The 17,636-nt window shown below is 42.0% G+C and overlaps 2 protein-coding genes across 4 annotated transcripts in view; one reads left to right on the top strand and one right to left on the bottom strand.

Moving 5' to 3' along the window:
- Positions 1-1,225: 1,225 nt before the first annotated feature.
- On the bottom strand, positions 1,226-4,710 carry SOWAHC (sosondowah ankyrin repeat domain family member C). Its single transcript, XM_053588121.1, has one exon. It carries the CDS (start codon positions 4,335-4,337, stop codon positions 2,772-2,774), a length of 1,566 nt encoding a protein of 521 aa, XP_053444096.1. The 5' UTR covers positions 4,338-4,710; the 3' UTR covers positions 1,226-2,771.
- A 168-nt stretch (positions 4,711-4,878) lies between these two features.
- The window catches only part of SEPTIN10 (septin 10), a 74,496-nt gene continuing 61,738 nt past the window's right edge, over positions 4,879-17,636 (top strand). For 2 of the 3 annotated variants that reach the window (XM_053588122.1, XM_053588125.1), the window contains exon 1: positions 4,879-5,032. In XM_053588122.1, coding sequence (XP_053444097.1) covers positions 5,003-5,032 — 30 coding nt within the window. In that variant the 5' untranslated portion in view covers positions 4,879-5,002. The remainder of the gene's footprint in view (positions 5,033-17,636) is intronic. The other variant, XM_053588124.1, reaches the window with a different exon arrangement.

The raw sequence follows: 17,636 nt of genomic DNA, 5'->3' as shown, positions 1-17,636 counted from the left end.
AGAGTTAAGTAGCTGAAAATGCTACATTTACTGCACACAAGCACATTATGACAAGGAATGCTAGAATTAATTCCCCTCAGGAATGATTTTTGAAAATTTAAAATATTTTATCAAAAAATATTTTATCAGAAAAGTTAAAGCCTTTAGTGTGAAAAGCAAAGCAAATGATACATGACTCAATCTAAAGATCTAGCAAATTATAGGTTTTGTGCAATTAGCTATCAACATAATACATTTAAGAGATTCATACTGAGTCAACCGTACCTTTTGATGGTTGTGAAGTGTCTAGTCTTTAAAGTTACTTCAACTTTACATGTCTATGAAATTTATAATTCCTCAATGGAAGTGATAGCTTATTCTGCACTAAATACAGGCAACATGTATAAACAAATCACTGGTTTTCACCTTCAAAGAACTTCTTTTTAATTTATAAAAAATTAGATTGGTTTTCTACCCACATGTATGGATAAAAGTGCTTTTCAAATGTACATCGCCCATATCCATGATCCTAAAACAAAAGGCACGCAAATGGAAAATAGTTTATATTTTAGGTGAATATTTTTCTTTTTTTATGTGACTATTTTTCATCCATATTTGAAATAGATTCAATTGCCATCTGGAGAGAGATGTGACAAACTTCTGACAAATTTCTATGACTTGGAAAATTAAAGATCTAAGAGCTGCAAATGCTACAGCTTTGTGCAATTCATACATGGGGACATTTACCCTTCAGGCTGTTCCCTCTGTAGGCTGTTGGCACTTAGGGCACAGCTATCATGAGACCCAAAAGACAAAGGGAGCAGTTTTTCAAATTAGACTCCCACAAAAGTTGTTTCTAATCTTGTTATAAAGGTTTATTAATAATAAGCTTATGAGTTAAATTTTAAAGTAGTTATAAAGCCACTTACTCCATAAATGAATAAAATGTAGTTAAGAACCATACTTTACTTAAACGTCTTTAATTTTAATGAATAGTATTTTATGAATAGCATATAAAAGAATTCAATAGCCAGCAGCATTTTTTTTTTTTTTTTTAATTTTTTTATTAAATCATAAGTGTATACAATGATATGATTATGGGGCATCATACACTCACTTCATAAACCATTTGACACATTTTTATCACAGTGGTTAACATAGCCTTTCCGGCGTTGTCTCAGTTACTGTGCCAAAACATTTATATTCTACATTTACCAAGTTTCGCAAATACCCCGCCAGCAGCATTTATATATAGAAATAGTCCCATCTCTTCTCTTTTCCCTTTCATAAAGTGCCATTTTTAACTGGGTAGATTTACTACACAGCTTTTCAGTAACTACACCATAAATATCTAATAGATTCAAGGAAATGTTGGAAAATTGAAAGGATTTAGCATTTTCAGCATATGCAAAACATTACTGCAAAGCAAACTATGAATGTATTAACAAAATAAAAAGTGTATCTTATGTGAGAATCACTAAAGTTGGTTTAATTACTTCACAGAAGGATGGGCTCACTAATATTTATGCCAATTTTTGCTCATTACCTAAACCAGAAATAGTTTCTGTAGGTAATTCAGCTCTAGGCATGATGAAATAGAGCTATGCCAAAGAGAACCATGATCCCCAGAATAAAAATTGCAGCAAATTTAGACTTTCAGAATAGCAACACAAGTCAGTGAAAATCAGAATGAGTCAATGTTTTATTTAAACGTACCACAGGCTAAGAGTGTTTTTTCTTTAAATAAAAATTTGTGTAGTAATTAATAATGTACCTTAACACTGGTGTACCTTATCAGTGGTGTACCTTAAGTGGCTAGAGATAGTTAAGTGGAAACGATACTACAGATTAGGCAACTCAAAAGTGGATGTTGCCCATTTCTTTTATTTTTTGATTAGAACTGAAATTGCTTTTAAAAAAGTGAACTGCTACTTACAACAGAAATAGGATACCAACAGGATTTTCCTTTTATTCTATTCACATTATTCTCTAATTAGTATTTTTGCATTTCAACTCTAATCTTCAGTAGTACCTTAAAAACGAATGCAATTAGTAAGAACCCCCCCAAACCAAAATAGGGCAGCATGTGGCTTTCCACTTTATAAACACTACCAGTTTCATTACAATTTGCATTTTTTGTTTCTCTTGGAAGAGTAACCACTTATAAACAGATACATAAAAGTGCACTATTCCTTACTTTGCAGGGCATCCAGTAATCCTTAAAGCAAAGGAATCCACAGTCATCAATTCTGTCCCCACCCCCAATTTAGACACATTTCTGATTTTCAGTAGCAGGGACTCCAGCACAGAGGTGGAGTAGGGAAAAGAGATATAGGTCAGGTATGATGAATAACTTAAAAAAAAAAATTCCACTTCCCCCTGAAAAGATCTCCTTCCCATCCATTCCAACTCAAGAATGCATAATTAGCCTCAGTATTTTCTGGTTTAATTTCCTTTTTTTCTTTTTTGTAGAGACAGAGTCTCACTTTACCGCCCTCGGTAGAGTGCCATGACGTCACACGGCTCACAGCAACCTCCAGCTTTTGGGCTTACGCGATTCTCTTGTCTCAGCCTTCCGAGTAGCTGGGATTACAGGCGCCCACCACAACGCCCGGCTATTTTTTGGTTGCAGTTTGGCCGAGGCCGGGTTTGAACCCGATACCCTCTGTATATGGGGCTGGAGTCCTACTCACTGAGCCACAGGCACCACCCTGGTTTAATTTCCTTATCCACAAATACTATTCTATTTCTGAAGACAAATAAACCTTAGTATTTTCTAAAAGGAAATATTTTTACCCAAATACATTGGACTTTGGTCTCAATTTGAAGGAGGATGAGTGGCCTTTAAGAGACCGTTCTTCCTCCTCCTCCTCCCCCTCCTCCAGTGGCTGGTCTGGGTCCCTGAAAGAGGGTGTGGTGTGGATGATTTGGGTTCGGAAGCGGATTTTGTTGAGTCTGGGTTTTATACGGCCACTCGAGCTGCCCAAGGCTTTGCGACCTGGCTCTTTTCCTTTACCTCCAGCCAATCCTTCAGCCAAGTGGTGATGGTGATGATGGTGGTGGTGGTGATGATCGCCCCCATCCTCCAGGACATGGGAGAGTTTGTAGGTGATGAGATGCGAGGGGAGCACTTTTGAAAGCCTCCAGCGCCCACCCCCGCTACCAGCAGCGCTTTCGCCGTCCTCCTCGTCTAGGGCTCCCACCAGGTTCTTTATCTCCTCCGCGATGCTCTGATTCAGGTACTGGGAGGCCTTTTTCCCACTGTAATCCCTGATGTCAACGTCGGCGTCGTAGGCCCCCACCAGCAGCTTCACCACCTCCACGTGCCCGTGCATGGCTGCCAGGTGAAGGGCGGTGTAGCCCCCACTGGTCCTGGCGTTGATGTTCACTGGCAGCTGGTGTTTATTGGCAAAATTCACCAGCATGGCCAGAAGCTCCTGTCTCCCGTGCTTGGCGGCCCAGTGCAGGCAGGTGAAGCCGGTGATGAAGTCCCGCTTTGCCAGCAGGCCAGGCTCGCAGGCGAGCAACTCTTCTAGGCTGTCCCACTTGCCGTTGGAGGCCGAGAGCATCCAGGAGTGCTCCAGAGGGTCTAGCGTCACCGATCCTCCGCCACTGCTCTCCTCCTCTGCAGACGACGAAGCCACCGAAGCGCTGTCCGAGTCGCCCCCACCTCGGCTGCGTCCTCCTGCTGAGGAGCTCCCGGGGCTGCTAACCCCAGGACACACACTCCTCTTCAACTGCGGGGAGCTGCCCATCACCAGGTCCCGGAAGTTCTGGCGGGCGGACCTCGGGGTGGTGGCCACCCCAGGGGAGCTGCCCGCGTCTGCCTCCTCGCCGCCGTGAGGCGGGGGTTCCGGGTTTTCGCTGGGCTCAGGGGCCAGCGGCCGGGGCAGGGGCGGCACGTCGCACCGCGAGTTCTTCCTGCCCGCCCCGCCGCCCGGGGGCTCCCCAGCGCCCGGCTCGCGGCCCGGCCCGGGGACCGCTGCCTCGGGGAGCGGACTGCGAGCCTCGGCTCCGGGCGGGCCGTCGGGGGCCTCGGGCTCAGCGGTCACCTCAATGCGGGGCGGGGCCCCGGCGAACGCGGCATTGGGCGGCAGGGGCCCCGCGCAGAACCTCTTCTTGAGGTGCACATACTTGGAGCCGTCGGCGGGGTCGGTGCGCACGGTGGCCACGGCGTTGACCAGCTCCTTGAAACGGGCGCGGGCGCTGGCGCGCTGCTCTGGCTCGCCGCCCAGGGCGCCCCTGAAGTGCTGCACCAGCTCCGAGTGCCGGGCCCGGCCCCCACGCTCCGTGAGGAAGCGCAGCACCGCCTCCGGGCCCAGCTCTGCCTCGGCACCCCGCCCCGCCGGGTCCTCCATCTCCTACCGCGCTGCTCCGCTGCGGGCGGACGGCTTAGTCTGGCGCCATCGCGGCACGCTCCGAGAGGCGGGCTCCCGATGGTAGCTGGGTCGGACGGGCTCTGCAGGATTCCCGTCTAGGTGTCCGGGGCCGCCGGACCGGGCCACCGCCCCTCTGGGGCTGCGTCCAGGCCGGCCGCCCCGCCCAGGCCCCGCCCACTTCCGGTCCCCACCGAGGGGCGCTATCCCGCCTGGGGCCCGCCCACTTCCGGTATCCGCGGGTCTCGGGGAGCCCACAATCGCTGCTCCGGCCTGCTACTGGCGGCCGACTGAAGGGTCTCGGCGTGAATCCTCGCGTCTTCTTTTCGAGTCCCGGCTCCATTCACTTCCCCTGTACCCTGCACGGGCTTTCCGTTCTCCTAAACGTCGAGGAGCACGCTTGCAAAGCCCTAGCTCTACGCGCGCTAAGAGCCCGGGGCGGCCAATGGCCCGCCCCGTCCCTGTCCCGGCCCGCCTGCCCGGGGATTTCGCCCCGCCCGTCACTGGGCCACGGCCGCGCCCTCGCCCCACCCCGCGCCCCGCCCGTTACGCCCCTCCCAGCTAGTCTTCCCGCCGCCGCCACCGCAGGAACTGGCCGCTCGGGGTCCTGGCCGAGACCACCGCCCCCCGCGCTCCTGCCCGCAACCATGGCCTCCTCCGAGGTGGGGCGGCAGGTGGTGAGTCCCACCGACTCCCATGCCCCTCTGCCAGGGCCGATGCCGGGGGCCCCAGACCCGCGCTTCCTGGGTCCCCGCGGACCTTTCTTAGCCCCCAGGCCCGTCCCGGTAGCTCCGGGTCCGGGCCGGATTGTGACCCGCGCCTGCCCCGGGTTCCCCGCTGCGTCCCGTTGTCTCTGGGCGGCAGCGCTCGTCGGGCTGGGGAGGGCAGGGGGCGCGGTGCTGGGCGGCCGGACACTGGGGAGTTCTCTTTGGTTGGCTTCTTGGGCTTTGTCAGAAGTTAAATCCAAAGCAGTGATTGTGATGAGTCTGTCGCTTTCACAGTGTTTGAATGCACAGAGCGGAGTGATGCAATGGTGGTGATCTACGGCTCTGCGGGCCTCCGTGACCCTCACTCCACGGGTAAAGCCCGGCTCCCGCGGCCCTTCCAGAGCTTTCCCGTTTTATCCAACCTTGCCATTTTCCAAGTTGCCCTCCATTACGTTTTGAAACGGGTTTTTTTTACCCCCCGCCTTAGCATCTTTGAATTCTAAAAGAACACATTTGTCCAGTGTTTTGTACTTTTCGAATCACTTTTGTATATTTATCTCGTTCGCTGGTAAGCCAGTGGTTCTCAGTGTGGTCACAGTTATTTTCGTAACAATACCAAGGGGTTATTTGTCTTTGCCACTCGCAAAAGCAAGCATACTTGAATTTTCCAGAGGGAGCAGATTCCTGTGATGTGGAATGACCTCACTGTTCTAAGGGCTAATGGAGTATGTCTTTGTGTATTCTTTAAAACATTTTCTCCCTTTTAATGTCTAATACTGTTCATGTCAGTGGTTGTAATCTGTATAAACAAAAGCTCTTCAGAGACTTGAGACCAAAAAGTTTTAAGAACTACTGGTCTAAGCACTCTCCTACATGAGAAGTTTAAGTTGTAGAAACAGTTTATATTGTAGGCTGAGAGATGAGGGAATCTGTCTAAAGTGACACAGTTGATTTGTTTTATAGAGCCTGGACAAGGATTTTCTCCCTGATCCAACCTCTTTCTGTGCTATCGTGTACTTGGAGAAGTCTCAGTTTTTCTATCTGAACTGCCTTGTGACAGTTGCTGTTTATGTGCACGTTTGAGTGAGGGAAATTTTGGGGGTTACTGGTAAGAAACGTGTAATTCTAATTCTAATTCAAATCCTCAGACTACTCCAGGATCAAATCAAAGAAGTGCGCACTTCATTTAGCTGATGTTAGATTTCTTGTCTGTACTTAATTTGCTTTGAGGCTACCTTTATTTTTTAATTAATTTTTAAATTTTGAGATGATTGTAGGTTCACATGCAGTTGTAAGAAATAATCAAAATAATGAGAACTCCCAAGCCCTCTACCCAGTTTTCCTCAGTATCTCGCAAAGCCACAATACAATACGTGGACCTCAACCAAGATACAGATGTTAGTACAGTGAAGATAAAAGAGCTTCCATCACCAGGAGGATCCCTCATGTTGCCCTTTTGTAACCACTCCAACTTCATTCTCATATCATCTCCTCCTTAACCCCTGACAGTCAATAATTTGTTTTTTATTTCTGTGATTTTTTCATTTCAAGACTGTAACATAATGTACTCCCTGAGTAAGTAACCTTTGGGGACTGGATGTTTTCACTCAGCAAAGGTCTCTGGAGATTCATTCAGGTTGTTCATATCTCAGTGGTCGGCTGAGATGTACCATGATTTGTTAGAAGGATGTCTAGGTGGCTTTCAGTTTTTGGCTATTATGAACTAAGTTGCTATAAACATTCGTGTACAGTAATTCAAATAGTATAACCTAATGTAAACCGAAGTCTTAATTTCTCTGGGATAAATAGTCCAAGAAAAATAACCACTGGGCCATATGGTAGTTGCATATTTAGTTTTATAAGAACTGTTTCCCAGAGTAGATGAAGCATTTTCTACCCCCACTAGCAATGTATGAGATCCAGTTTCTCCACATCCTCACCAGCTTTAGGTGTTGTCTCTATTTTTAGTTTAGCCATTCTGAGTGTATAATGATATCTCATTGTGGTTTTAACTTGCATTTCTCTAGTGGCTAATTACGTTGAACATCTTTTCCTGTACTTATTTGCCATCTGTGTGTCTTCTTTGGTGAAATGTTGCTTTGTATCGTATTTTTTACCTATTTTCTCATTGAGGAAAATATTCTTGCTGTTCAGTTTAAAGTTGTTTATATATAATACATACTAGTCTTTTCAGATATGTGGTTTGCAAATGCTTTCTCTCAGTCTGTAGTTTTTTTTTGGTGGGGGGAGATGAGTCTCACTTTGTCGCCCCTGGTAGAGAGCCATGGCATCATACCTTACAGCAACTTTAGACTCTTGGGCTCAACTGATTTTCTTCCCTGAGTCTCATGAGTAGCTGAGACTACATGTGCCCACCACAACTTCCAGCTATTTTTAGAGACGGGGTCTTGCTCTTGCTCAGGCTGGTCTTGAACTCCTGAGCTTAGGCAGTCTTCCCGCCTCCGCCTCCCGGAGTGCTGGGATTATAGGTGTGAGCCATCTCCCCATCCTCACCATCTATAGTTTCTCTTTTCATGTTTTTGACAGGCTTTTGCAAAGCAGAAGTTTTATTTATTTATTTATTTTTTTATTATTAAATCATAGCTGTGTACATTAGTGCAATCAAGGGGTACGATGTGCTGGTTTCATATACAATCTGAAATATTCTCATCAAACTGTTCAATGTAGCCTTCATGGCATTTTCTTAATTATTGTATGTAGACATTTGTAAAAACAGAAGTTTTAAATCAAATTTGATAAAGATCATTTTGTCAGCTTTTCCTTTATTGTTTGTGCTTTTGGTATTGTGCTTAAGAACTCTTTGCCTTCCCCTAGATCTCGAAGATTTTCTCTTTATTTTTTTCTAAAAGTTTTACAGTTCACCTTTTTACATTTAAGCCCAGGACTCATTTTGAGTTAACATTTCTATAATGTTTCAGACTTAAGTGGAGGGCCATTTTTTTTTTGGTATATGGATGTCCAGTTGCTCTAGCACCATTTGTTGGAAAAGTTCTCTTTCTTTTTTTGTATTTTCGTTGCACTTTTATCAAAGGTCATTTGAACATATTTGTGTGGGTCTGTTTCTGGGTTCAGCTCGTTGTACACTTAGTTCATTTCTTAGTACATCTTAGTCTTGATTCCTGTGTCAAAGGGAAAAGAAGTAAACTTTGTAAAATAATTTAAAGAGATTTATTCTCAGCCAAATTTGAGGACCATGGCCTAGAGCCACGCCCAAGAAGCCTTGAGCAAGTGGACTCTTGGTGGTGGGGTTACAGTTTGGTTTTATACATTTAGGGAGACAGCAATTACATGTCAATCATAAATCAATACATGGGAAGTATATATAAGTTTGGCTCAAAAAGGCGGGACATCTCAAAGTAGAAGACTTACAGGTTATAGGTGGGTTGATTTGTAATTGGTTAAAGAAATGAAGCTTTGTCTAAAGCAATGGTTCTCAACTTTCCTAATGCCGTGACCCTTTAATACAGTTCCTCATGTTGTGGTGACCCCCAACCATAAAATTATTTTCGTTGCTACTTCATAACTGTAATTTTGCTACTGTTATGAATTGTAATGTAAATATCTGATATGCAGGAGACCCCCAAAGGTGTGGTGACCCACAAGTAGAGAACCTCTGGTCTAAAGGCTTAGGATGTTTTAAGTTAAGATAAGGAAGTCTGCTAATCAGAGACAAGCCATTTGATGTACACCTAGACTCAAGAGATCTGTTGAGTTAACTGATGACCTGCTGGTGGGATTTAAGTTTTGTTCTTGCATAGCCTCAGGGCTATTACTGAGTTAAAATGACATCTCCAAGAAGGGAGTGGGTTATGATGAGTCTTGTCCAACCTTTCTTCACTTGGGCAGCAACTCAAGTGAACAATTCAGAATCATAACTTGAAGACAAAGTAAAACAAATGAAAGAAGCCTTAAACTCTTGATCTTCAATTTCTGGGGTCCCCTTGGCAAGAGCCAGACCCTTCTCTAAAAATAGCCGGGTGTTGTGGTGTATACCTGTAGTCCTAGTTACAGGGGAGCCTGAGGCAAGAGGATCCCTTGCTGTGAGCTCTGAAGCCCTAGCACTCCATCCAGGGAGACAAGTGAGACTCCGTCTCCAAAACCAAACCAAACCAAACCCCCAAAACCTAGCTTTTTGTTACATTAATTTTTCTCTGTTTTTCAATGTAATTGATTTCTGATCTTCATTCCCTTTCTTTGGGAATGTTTCCTTCTTTATTTCTTTTTCTTTGCTTGCTTTGAGTTTATTTTGCTTTTCTTTTTCTAGGTTCTTGAAGGGGGGGGAGCTTAGATGATTGATTTTTAACCTTCTTTCTGAAGTGTGCATTCAGTGGTAAGAATTTTCCTCTGAGAACAGCTTTCTTTAGTTGTGTTCCACAGATTTTGATATATCTTATATTCACTTTCATTCTATCTTTATTTGTAAAGACCTCTTGCATTAAATCTCCTTTGATTCTCTTAACACATGTTCAGAATTTTTTTAAATAGAAGAGGATAATAAAACTCAGGGAGATTTAGCCTCTTGTTCCAGGAATCATAGCTAGTGATGGTGAGATCTACCCTGAGCCATGTTATCTCTACCGTTATCTCCAACATTCCCTCAGGTCTTGACTATAGTTATTTATATTTCTGACTGCAGTAGTGGATTGTGAAATGTTGAGTACAGTCATTGGCTGCTTTTCCTGTCACCTGAGAAACAACCTATGATTTTCCCTTTCTTCAGATTATCCTTATCTCTTAAACTCCTTTTAATTGGTGTCTAAATCTTTGCAATTCCTATCTGCATTTGTCATGTCCTATTTTAGCTACAGTGCTTCTGAATTCTTTCTCTTTCCAAGTATCCTTCAATAAGGATATCTTTTGTATCTTAGAGGCTTCTTTCATTTGTTTTACTTTGTCTTGAAGTTGTGATTCTGAATTCTTTTCTTTCATGTCCTGGAGTTAATTACTACCTTTTGACTTAGCATATTCCCACCTCTTCATCTGCAGGTCTTATAATTACTACAGAGTAATGAAAGACCCAGTTCTACCTCTGAAGCTTTCCCAGAACTCCCCAACTCTTAGCAGCTTATCAGACTGCTTGTTTGGCACTTAGTCATCTGCTGCCTGCAATACCTCCGAATTTATGTTTTGTATTGATCCTTCACATTTTTTTTGAGACAGAGTCTCAAGCTGTCGCCCTGGGTAGAGGGCTGTGGTGTTACAGCTCATAGCAACCTCAAACTCTTGGGCTTAAGTGATTCTCTTCCCTCAGCCTCCCAAATAGCTGGGACTACAGGCGCCCGCCACAATGTCTGGCTATTTATTTTTTTGGATGTAATTGTCATTGTTGTTTGGCAGGCCTGGGCTGAATTTGAATCTGTCAGCTCCAGTGTATGTGGCCGGCACCCTAGCCACTGAGCTACAGGCGCTGAGCCTGTTACTTAACTTTTTGAGTCAAGTAAATTTTATTTTATTTTATTTTATTTTTTATATTTTTGAGACAGAGTCTTACTTTGTTGCTCTCTTTAAGAGTGCTGTGGCATCATCGCGCACAGCAACTTCCAACTCTTGGGCTCAAGCAATCCTCTTGCCTCAGCCTCCTGAGAAGCTGGGACTACATGTGCCCACTATAACGCCTGGCTATTTTTTTAGAGAGAGGGTCTCGCACTTGCACAGGCTGGTCTCAAACTCCTGAGTTCAAGTGATCCACCTGCCTTGGCCTCCTAAAGTGCTAGGATTACAGGCATGAGCCACCATGCCTGACCTAAATCAAGGAAATTTTAATGGGCCTTGCATTTTCAGGCTTCAGTTAAATGATATGTCATTAGAAGAGCAACCTGTATTCCTTGTATCCTCCATAGCCATGATCATACATCTTTGAGGATTGGTGCTGATTATTTTTTGTATGGAAAATATATTCACAGTTTTATTCTTATTGAATGTTAAATGAATAAACTATAAATGCTCACAAGCAGCCAGGAGCTGTTCATCTGCATTTATGTTTTTTTTGACACTTTGTCGCCCTCATTAGAGTGCTGTAGCATCACAGCTCACAGCAACCTCAGACTCTTGAGTTCAAGAGATTCTCTTGCCTCAGCCTCCCAAGTCGCTGGGGCTACAGGCGCCTGGCACAATGCCCAGCCATTTTTCTGTTGCAGTTGTGTTGTTTAGCTGGCCTGGGCTGTGCTAACCACTGCACTGTAACCGCTGTGCTATTTATTTTCTAATAAATAAAAACCTGCATTTATTTTCTAATCAACCCCACCTCTCCTAGGCTGCACACTGATAGTGTATTGCTGGGCTGATTTCATCCTGACGTGACGCCAGATGCCAACTCTTTGCATACGTTATTAATGATAATCACTATTGCTGTGTTAAATGGTTATATGCCACAAAAATAACCAGATTTCTTTGTTGGTTATATCTTTATGACTATTCTAAGATTTCTATTGTTCACAATTATTGTTTTACTTTGATCCTTCTCAAAAAATGGTTTTTAACTAGCTACAGTTAAAAATGTGCTTCTTTAGAGAATTTATATAAGGTCTCTGAAAATACTTTTTAAATACAGTTTTCAATTAACTTTAGAGATCATACCATTTAGACTAAAAACCTTCCAAGACCTTAATTAAAAAGCTGGCACATTCATAAAGATTGCTAATCCAACTTCAAACAAAGTAAAAATTATTTACATGGGACTATACTAAGAAGACTGAAATGATTTTTTAACGACTTTTTTTGTTTAAAATATTACGATTGTTTTTATTTTCTAGAAGTCAAAGCAATCTTTTGTTCTTTTTTTTTTTTTATTAAATCATAGCTGTGTACATTAATGCAATCATGGGGTACAATGTGCTGGTTCCACACACAATTTGAAATTTTTCATCAAACTGGTTAACATAGCCTTCATGGCATTTTTCTAGTTACCATGTTAAGACATTCATACTCTACACCTAGTAAATTTCACATGTACCCTTGTAAAATGCACAGTAGGGTGTGGTCCCACCAATTATCCTCCCTCTGCCCATCCTCTCCTCTCCTGACCCTCTTCCCTTTCACCTTCTTCTTGGGCTGTAATTAGTTTCATAGTATTAGTTTCATAGTAGGGCTGAATACATGGGATATTTTTTCTTCCATTCTTGAGATACTTTGCTAAGAAGAATATGTTCCAGTTCCATCCATGTAATCATGAAAGAGGTAAAGTCTCCATCTCTCTTTAAGGCTGCATAATATTCCATGGTGTACATATACCACAATTTATTAATCCATTCGTGGGTTGATGGGCACTTGGGCTTCTTCCATGACTTAGCAATTATGAATTGGGCTACAACAAACATTCTGGTACAAATATCTTAGTTAATGTGTGATTTTTGGTCTTCTGGATATATACCTAGTAGAGGAATTGTAGGATTGAATGGCAGGTCTATTTTTATTTTATTTATTTATTTTTTTTATTGTTGGGGAATCATTGAGGGTACAATAAGCCAGTTACACTGATTGCAATTGTTAGGTAAAGTCCCTCTTGCAATCATGTCTTGCCCCCATAAAGTGTGACAAACACTAAGGCCCCACCTCCCTCCCTCCATCCCTCTTTCTGCTCCCCCCCCCCATAACCTTGATTGTCATTAATTGTCCTCATATCAAGATTGAGTACATAGGATTCATGCTTCTCCATTCTTGTGATGCTTTACTAAGAATAATGTCTTCCACTTCCATCCAGGTTAATACGAAGGATGTAAAGTCTCCATTTTTTTTAATGGCTGAATATGTATTCCATGGTATACATATACCACAGCTTGTTAATCCATTCCTGGGTTGGTGGGCATTTAGGCTGTTTCCACATTTTGGCAATTGTAAATTGAGCTGCAATAAACAGTCTAGTACAAGTGTCCTTATGAGAAAAGGATTTTTTTCCTTCTGGGTAGATGCCCAGTAATGGGATTGCAGGATCGAATGGGAGGTCTAGGTTGAGTGCTTTCAGGTTTCTCCATACTTCCTTCCAGAAAGGTTGTACTAGTTTGCAGTCCCACCAGCAGTATAAAAGTGTTCCCTTCTCTCCACATCCACGCCAGCATCTGCAGTTTTGAGATTTTGTGATGTGGGCCATTCTCACTGGGGTTAGATGATATCTCAGGGATGTTTTGATTTGCATTTCTCTAATATATAGCGATGATGAACATTTTTTCATGTGTTTGTTAGCCATTCGTCTGTCGTCTTTAGAGAAAGTTCTATTCATGTCTCTTGCCCATTGATATAAGGGATTGTTGGCTTTTTTCATGTGGATTAATTTGAGTTCTCTATAGATCCTGGTTATCAAGCGTTTGTCTGATTGAAAATATGCAAATATTCTTTCCCATTGTGTGGGTTGTCTCTTTGCTTTGGTTATTGTCTCCTTAGCTGTACAGAAGCTTTTCAGTTTAATGAAGTCCCATTTGTTTATTTTTGTTGTTGTTGCAATTGCCATGGCAGTCTTCCTCATGAAGTCTTCCCCCAGGCCAATATCTTCCAGTGTTTTTCCTATGCTTTCTTTGAGGATTTTTATTGGTTCATGCCTTAAATTTAAGTCCTTTATCCATCTTGAATCAATTTTTGTGAGTGGGGAAAGGTGTGGGTCCAGTTTCAGTCTTTTACATGTAGACATCCAATTCTCCCAACACCATTTATTGAATAGGGAGTCTTTCCCCCAAGGTAAGTTCTTGTTTGGTTTATCGAAGATTAGGTGGTTGTAAGATGTTAGTTTCATTTCTTGGTGTTCAATTCGATTCCAAGTGTCTATGTCTCTGTTTTTGTGCCAGTACCATGCTGTCTTGAGCACTATGGCTTTGTAGTACAGACTAAAATCTGGTATGCTGATGCCCCCAGCTTTATTTTTGTTACTAAGAACTGCCTTAGCTATACGGGGTTTTTTCCGGTTCCATACAAAATGCAGAATCATTTTTTCCAAATCTTGAAAGTACGATGTAGGTACTTTGATAGGAATGGCATTGAATAGGTAGATTGCTTTGGGAAGTATAGACATTTTAACAATGTTGATTCTTCCCATCCATGAGCATGGTATGTTCTTCCATTTGTTAATATCCTCTGCTATTTCCTTTCTGAAGATTTCATAGTTTTCTTTATAGAGGTCCTTCACCTCCTTCGTTAGGTATATTCCTAGGTATTTCATTTTCTTTGAAACTATGGTGAAGGGAGTTGTGTCCTTAATTAGCTTCTCATCTTGACTGTTATTGGTGTACACAAAGGCTACTGACTTGTGGACATTGATTTTATATCCTGAAACATTACTGTATTTTTTGATGACTTCTAGGAGTCTTGTGGTTGAGTCTTTGGGGTTCTCTAAGTATAAGATCATGTCATCAGCAAAGAGGGAGAGTTTGACCTCCTCTGCTCCCATTTGGATTCCCTTTATTTCCTTGTCTTGCCTAATTGTATTGGCTAGAACTTCCAGCACTATGTTGAATAGTAAAGGTGACAGAGGACAACCTTGTCTGGTTCCAGTTCTAAGAGGAAAAGCTTTGAGTTTTACTCCATTCAGTAAAATATTGGCTGTGGGTTTGTCATAGATAGCTTCAATCAGTTTTAGAAATGTGCCACCTATGCCTATACTCTTCAGTGTTCTAATTAGAAAAGGATGCTGGATTTTATCAAATGCTTTTTCTGCATCTATTGAGAGGATCATGTGATCTTTATTTTTGCCTCTGTTAATATGGTGGATAACGTTTATGGACTTGTGTATGTTAAACCAGCCTTGCATCCCTGGGATGAAGCCTACTTGATCATGATGAATGACTTTTTTGATGATAAGCTGTAATCTATTGGCTAGGATTTTGTTGAGAATTTTTCCATCTATATTCATGAGTGAGATTGGTCTGAAATTCTCCTTTTTCTTTGGGTCTTTTCCTGGTTTTGGTATCAGGGTGATGTTTGCTTCATAGAATGTGTTGGGGAAGATTCCTTCTTCCTCTGTTTTTTGGAATAATTTCTGCAGTACAGGAATAAGCTCTTCCTTGAAGGTTTGATAGAATTCTGGAGTGAAGCCATCTGGACCAGGGCATTTTTTAGTTGGAAGCTTTTTATTGTTTCTTTGATCTCAGTGCTTGAAATTGGTCTGTTCAGGAGCTCTATTTCTTCCTGGCTAAGTCTAGGGAGAGGGTGTGATTCCAAATATTGATCCATTTCCTTCACATTGTCAAATTTCTGGGCATAGAGTTTCTGGTAGTATTCAGAGATGATCTCTTGTATCTCTGTGGGATCAGTTGTTATTTCCCCTTTATCGTTTCCGATTGAGGTTACTAGAGATTTTACTTTTCTGTTTCTAGTTAGTCTGGCCAATGGTTTATCTATTTTATTTATTTTTTCAAAAAACCAACTCCTTGTTTCATTAATTTTCTGAATGATTCTTTTGTTTTCAATTTCATTGATCTCTGATTTGATTTTGGATATTTCTTTTCTTCTACTGAGTTTAGGCTTAGATTGTTCTTCTTTTTCCAATTCCATAACATGGCTTATGAGATTGTTGATGCGCTCTCTTTCTGTTTTTGGAATGTAGGCATCTAAAGCGATGAATTTTCCTCTCAAAACTGCTTTTGCAGTATCCCACAGGTTTTGGTAGCTTGTGTCTTCATTGTTGTTATGCTCAAGGAAGTTAATGATTTCCTGTTTTATTTCTTCCTGCACCCATCTGTTATTCAACAGAAGATTGTTTAATTTCCATGCCTTTGGGTGGGGTTGAGCATTTTTGTTAGAGTTGAGTTCCACCTTTAGTGCCTTATGGTCTGAAAAGATACAAGGTAAAATTTCAATTCTTTTGATTCTGTTGATATTTGTTTTGTGTCCCAGGATATGATCAATTTTGGAGAATGTTCCATGGGGTGATGAGAAGAATGTATATTCTTTATCTTTGGGGTGGAGTGTTCTATATGCGTCTATCAAGCATAGTTGTTCTAGGGTCTCATTTAAATCTCTTACATCTTTGTTTAATTTCTGTTTAGAGGATCTGTCCAGCTCTGTAAGAGGTGTGTTAAAGTCCCCTGTTATGATGGTATTATCAGATATCATATTGCTCAGACTGAGTAAGGTCTGCTTCAAGAATCTGGGAGCATTTAAATTTGGTGCATAAATATTTAGAATTGAAATGTCTTCTTGTTGTAGTTTTCCCTTGACCAATATAAAGTGACCATCTTTGTCTTTTTTGACTTTAGTTGCTTTAAATCCACATGTATCTGAAAATAAGATTGCAACTCCTCTTTTCTTCTGAATTCCATTTGCCTGAAAAATTGTCTTCCAACCCTTGACTCGGAGCTTTAATTTGTCTTTTGAAGCCAGGTGTGTTTCTTGCAGACAGCAAATGGATGGCTTGTGTTTTTTAATCCAGTCAGCCAATCTATGTCTCTTCAGTGGGGAATTCAAGCCATTAACATTTATGGAGATAATTGATAAGTGTGGTAGTATTCTATTCATCTTATTTTGTGACAGTCCATTGCTTAGTTTTATCTTTTGCATCAGTGTGGAGGTTAGGTTCTGGCCTTTGATTTCTGAGTTCTTACTTTGCTGCTGATCCATTGTGGTGGTCAGTGTGCAGAACAGGTTGAAGTATTTCCTGTAGAGCTGGTCTTGTTGTGGCGAATTTCCTCAATGTTTGTATATCTGTAAATGATTTGATTTCTCCATCAATTTTGAAGCTTAGCTTAGCAGGGTACAGAATTCTGGGCTGAAAATTGTTCTGTTTAAGTAGATTAAATGTAGATGACCATTGTCTTCTTGCTTGGAAAGTTTCATTAGAGAAGTCTGTGGTCACTCTGATGGATTTGCCCCTGTAGGTCAACTGGCGCTTCCTCCTGGCAGCTTGCAGAATCTTTTCTTTTGTCTTGACTTTGGACAGGTTCATCACAATGTGTCTTGGAGAAGCTCGGTTAGAGTTGAGGCGACCTGGGGTCCGATATCCCTCTGAAAGCAGTGTGTCAGAAACTTTGGTGATGTTTGGGAAATTTTCTTTTATAATATTCTCTAGTATGGCTTCCATTCCTCTGGGGCATTCTTCTTCCCCTTCTGGAATTCCTATAACTCGTATGTTGGAACGCTTCATAAAGTCCCATAATTCTGACAGTGAACGTTCTGCTTTCTCTCTCTTCTTTTCTGCCTCTTTTACTATCTGAGTTATCTCAAAAACTTTGTCTTCTACCTCTGAAATTCTTTCTTCTGCATGGTCTAACCTGTTGCTGATACTTTCCATTGCATCTTTAAGTTCCCTGATTGACTGTTTCATTTCCTTCAGCTCTGCTATATCCTTTTTATACTCTTCATATCGTTCATCTCTGATTTGATTCTGTTTTTGGATTTCCTTTTGGTTATTTTCCACTTTATTAGCAGTTTCCTTCATTGTTTCCATCATTTCTTTCATTGTTTTCAACATGTGTATTCTAAATTCCCTTTCTGTCATTCCTAGCATTTCTGTATAAGTGGAATCCTCTTCAGTAGCTACCTCATGGTCCCTTGGCGGGGTTGTTCTGGACTAGTTCTTCATGTTGCCTGGAGTTTTCTGCTGATTCTTCCTCATGAGTGATTTCTTTTATCT

The sequence above is a fragment of the Nycticebus coucang genome, chromosome 4 (assembly GCF_027406575.1).
Source record: "Nycticebus coucang isolate mNycCou1 chromosome 4, mNycCou1.pri, whole genome shotgun sequence".
Taxonomy (NCBI): Eukaryota; Metazoa; Chordata; class Mammalia; order Primates; family Lorisidae; genus Nycticebus; species Nycticebus coucang.
This window is presented reverse-complemented; position numbering and strand designations above follow the sequence as displayed.

Excerpts from the sequence above, each read along its gene's own strand:
- SOWAHC (XM_053588121.1), bottom strand. The coding sequence starts at position 4,337 with ATGGAGGACCCGGCGGGGCGGGGTGCCGAGGCAGAGCTGGGCCCGGAG.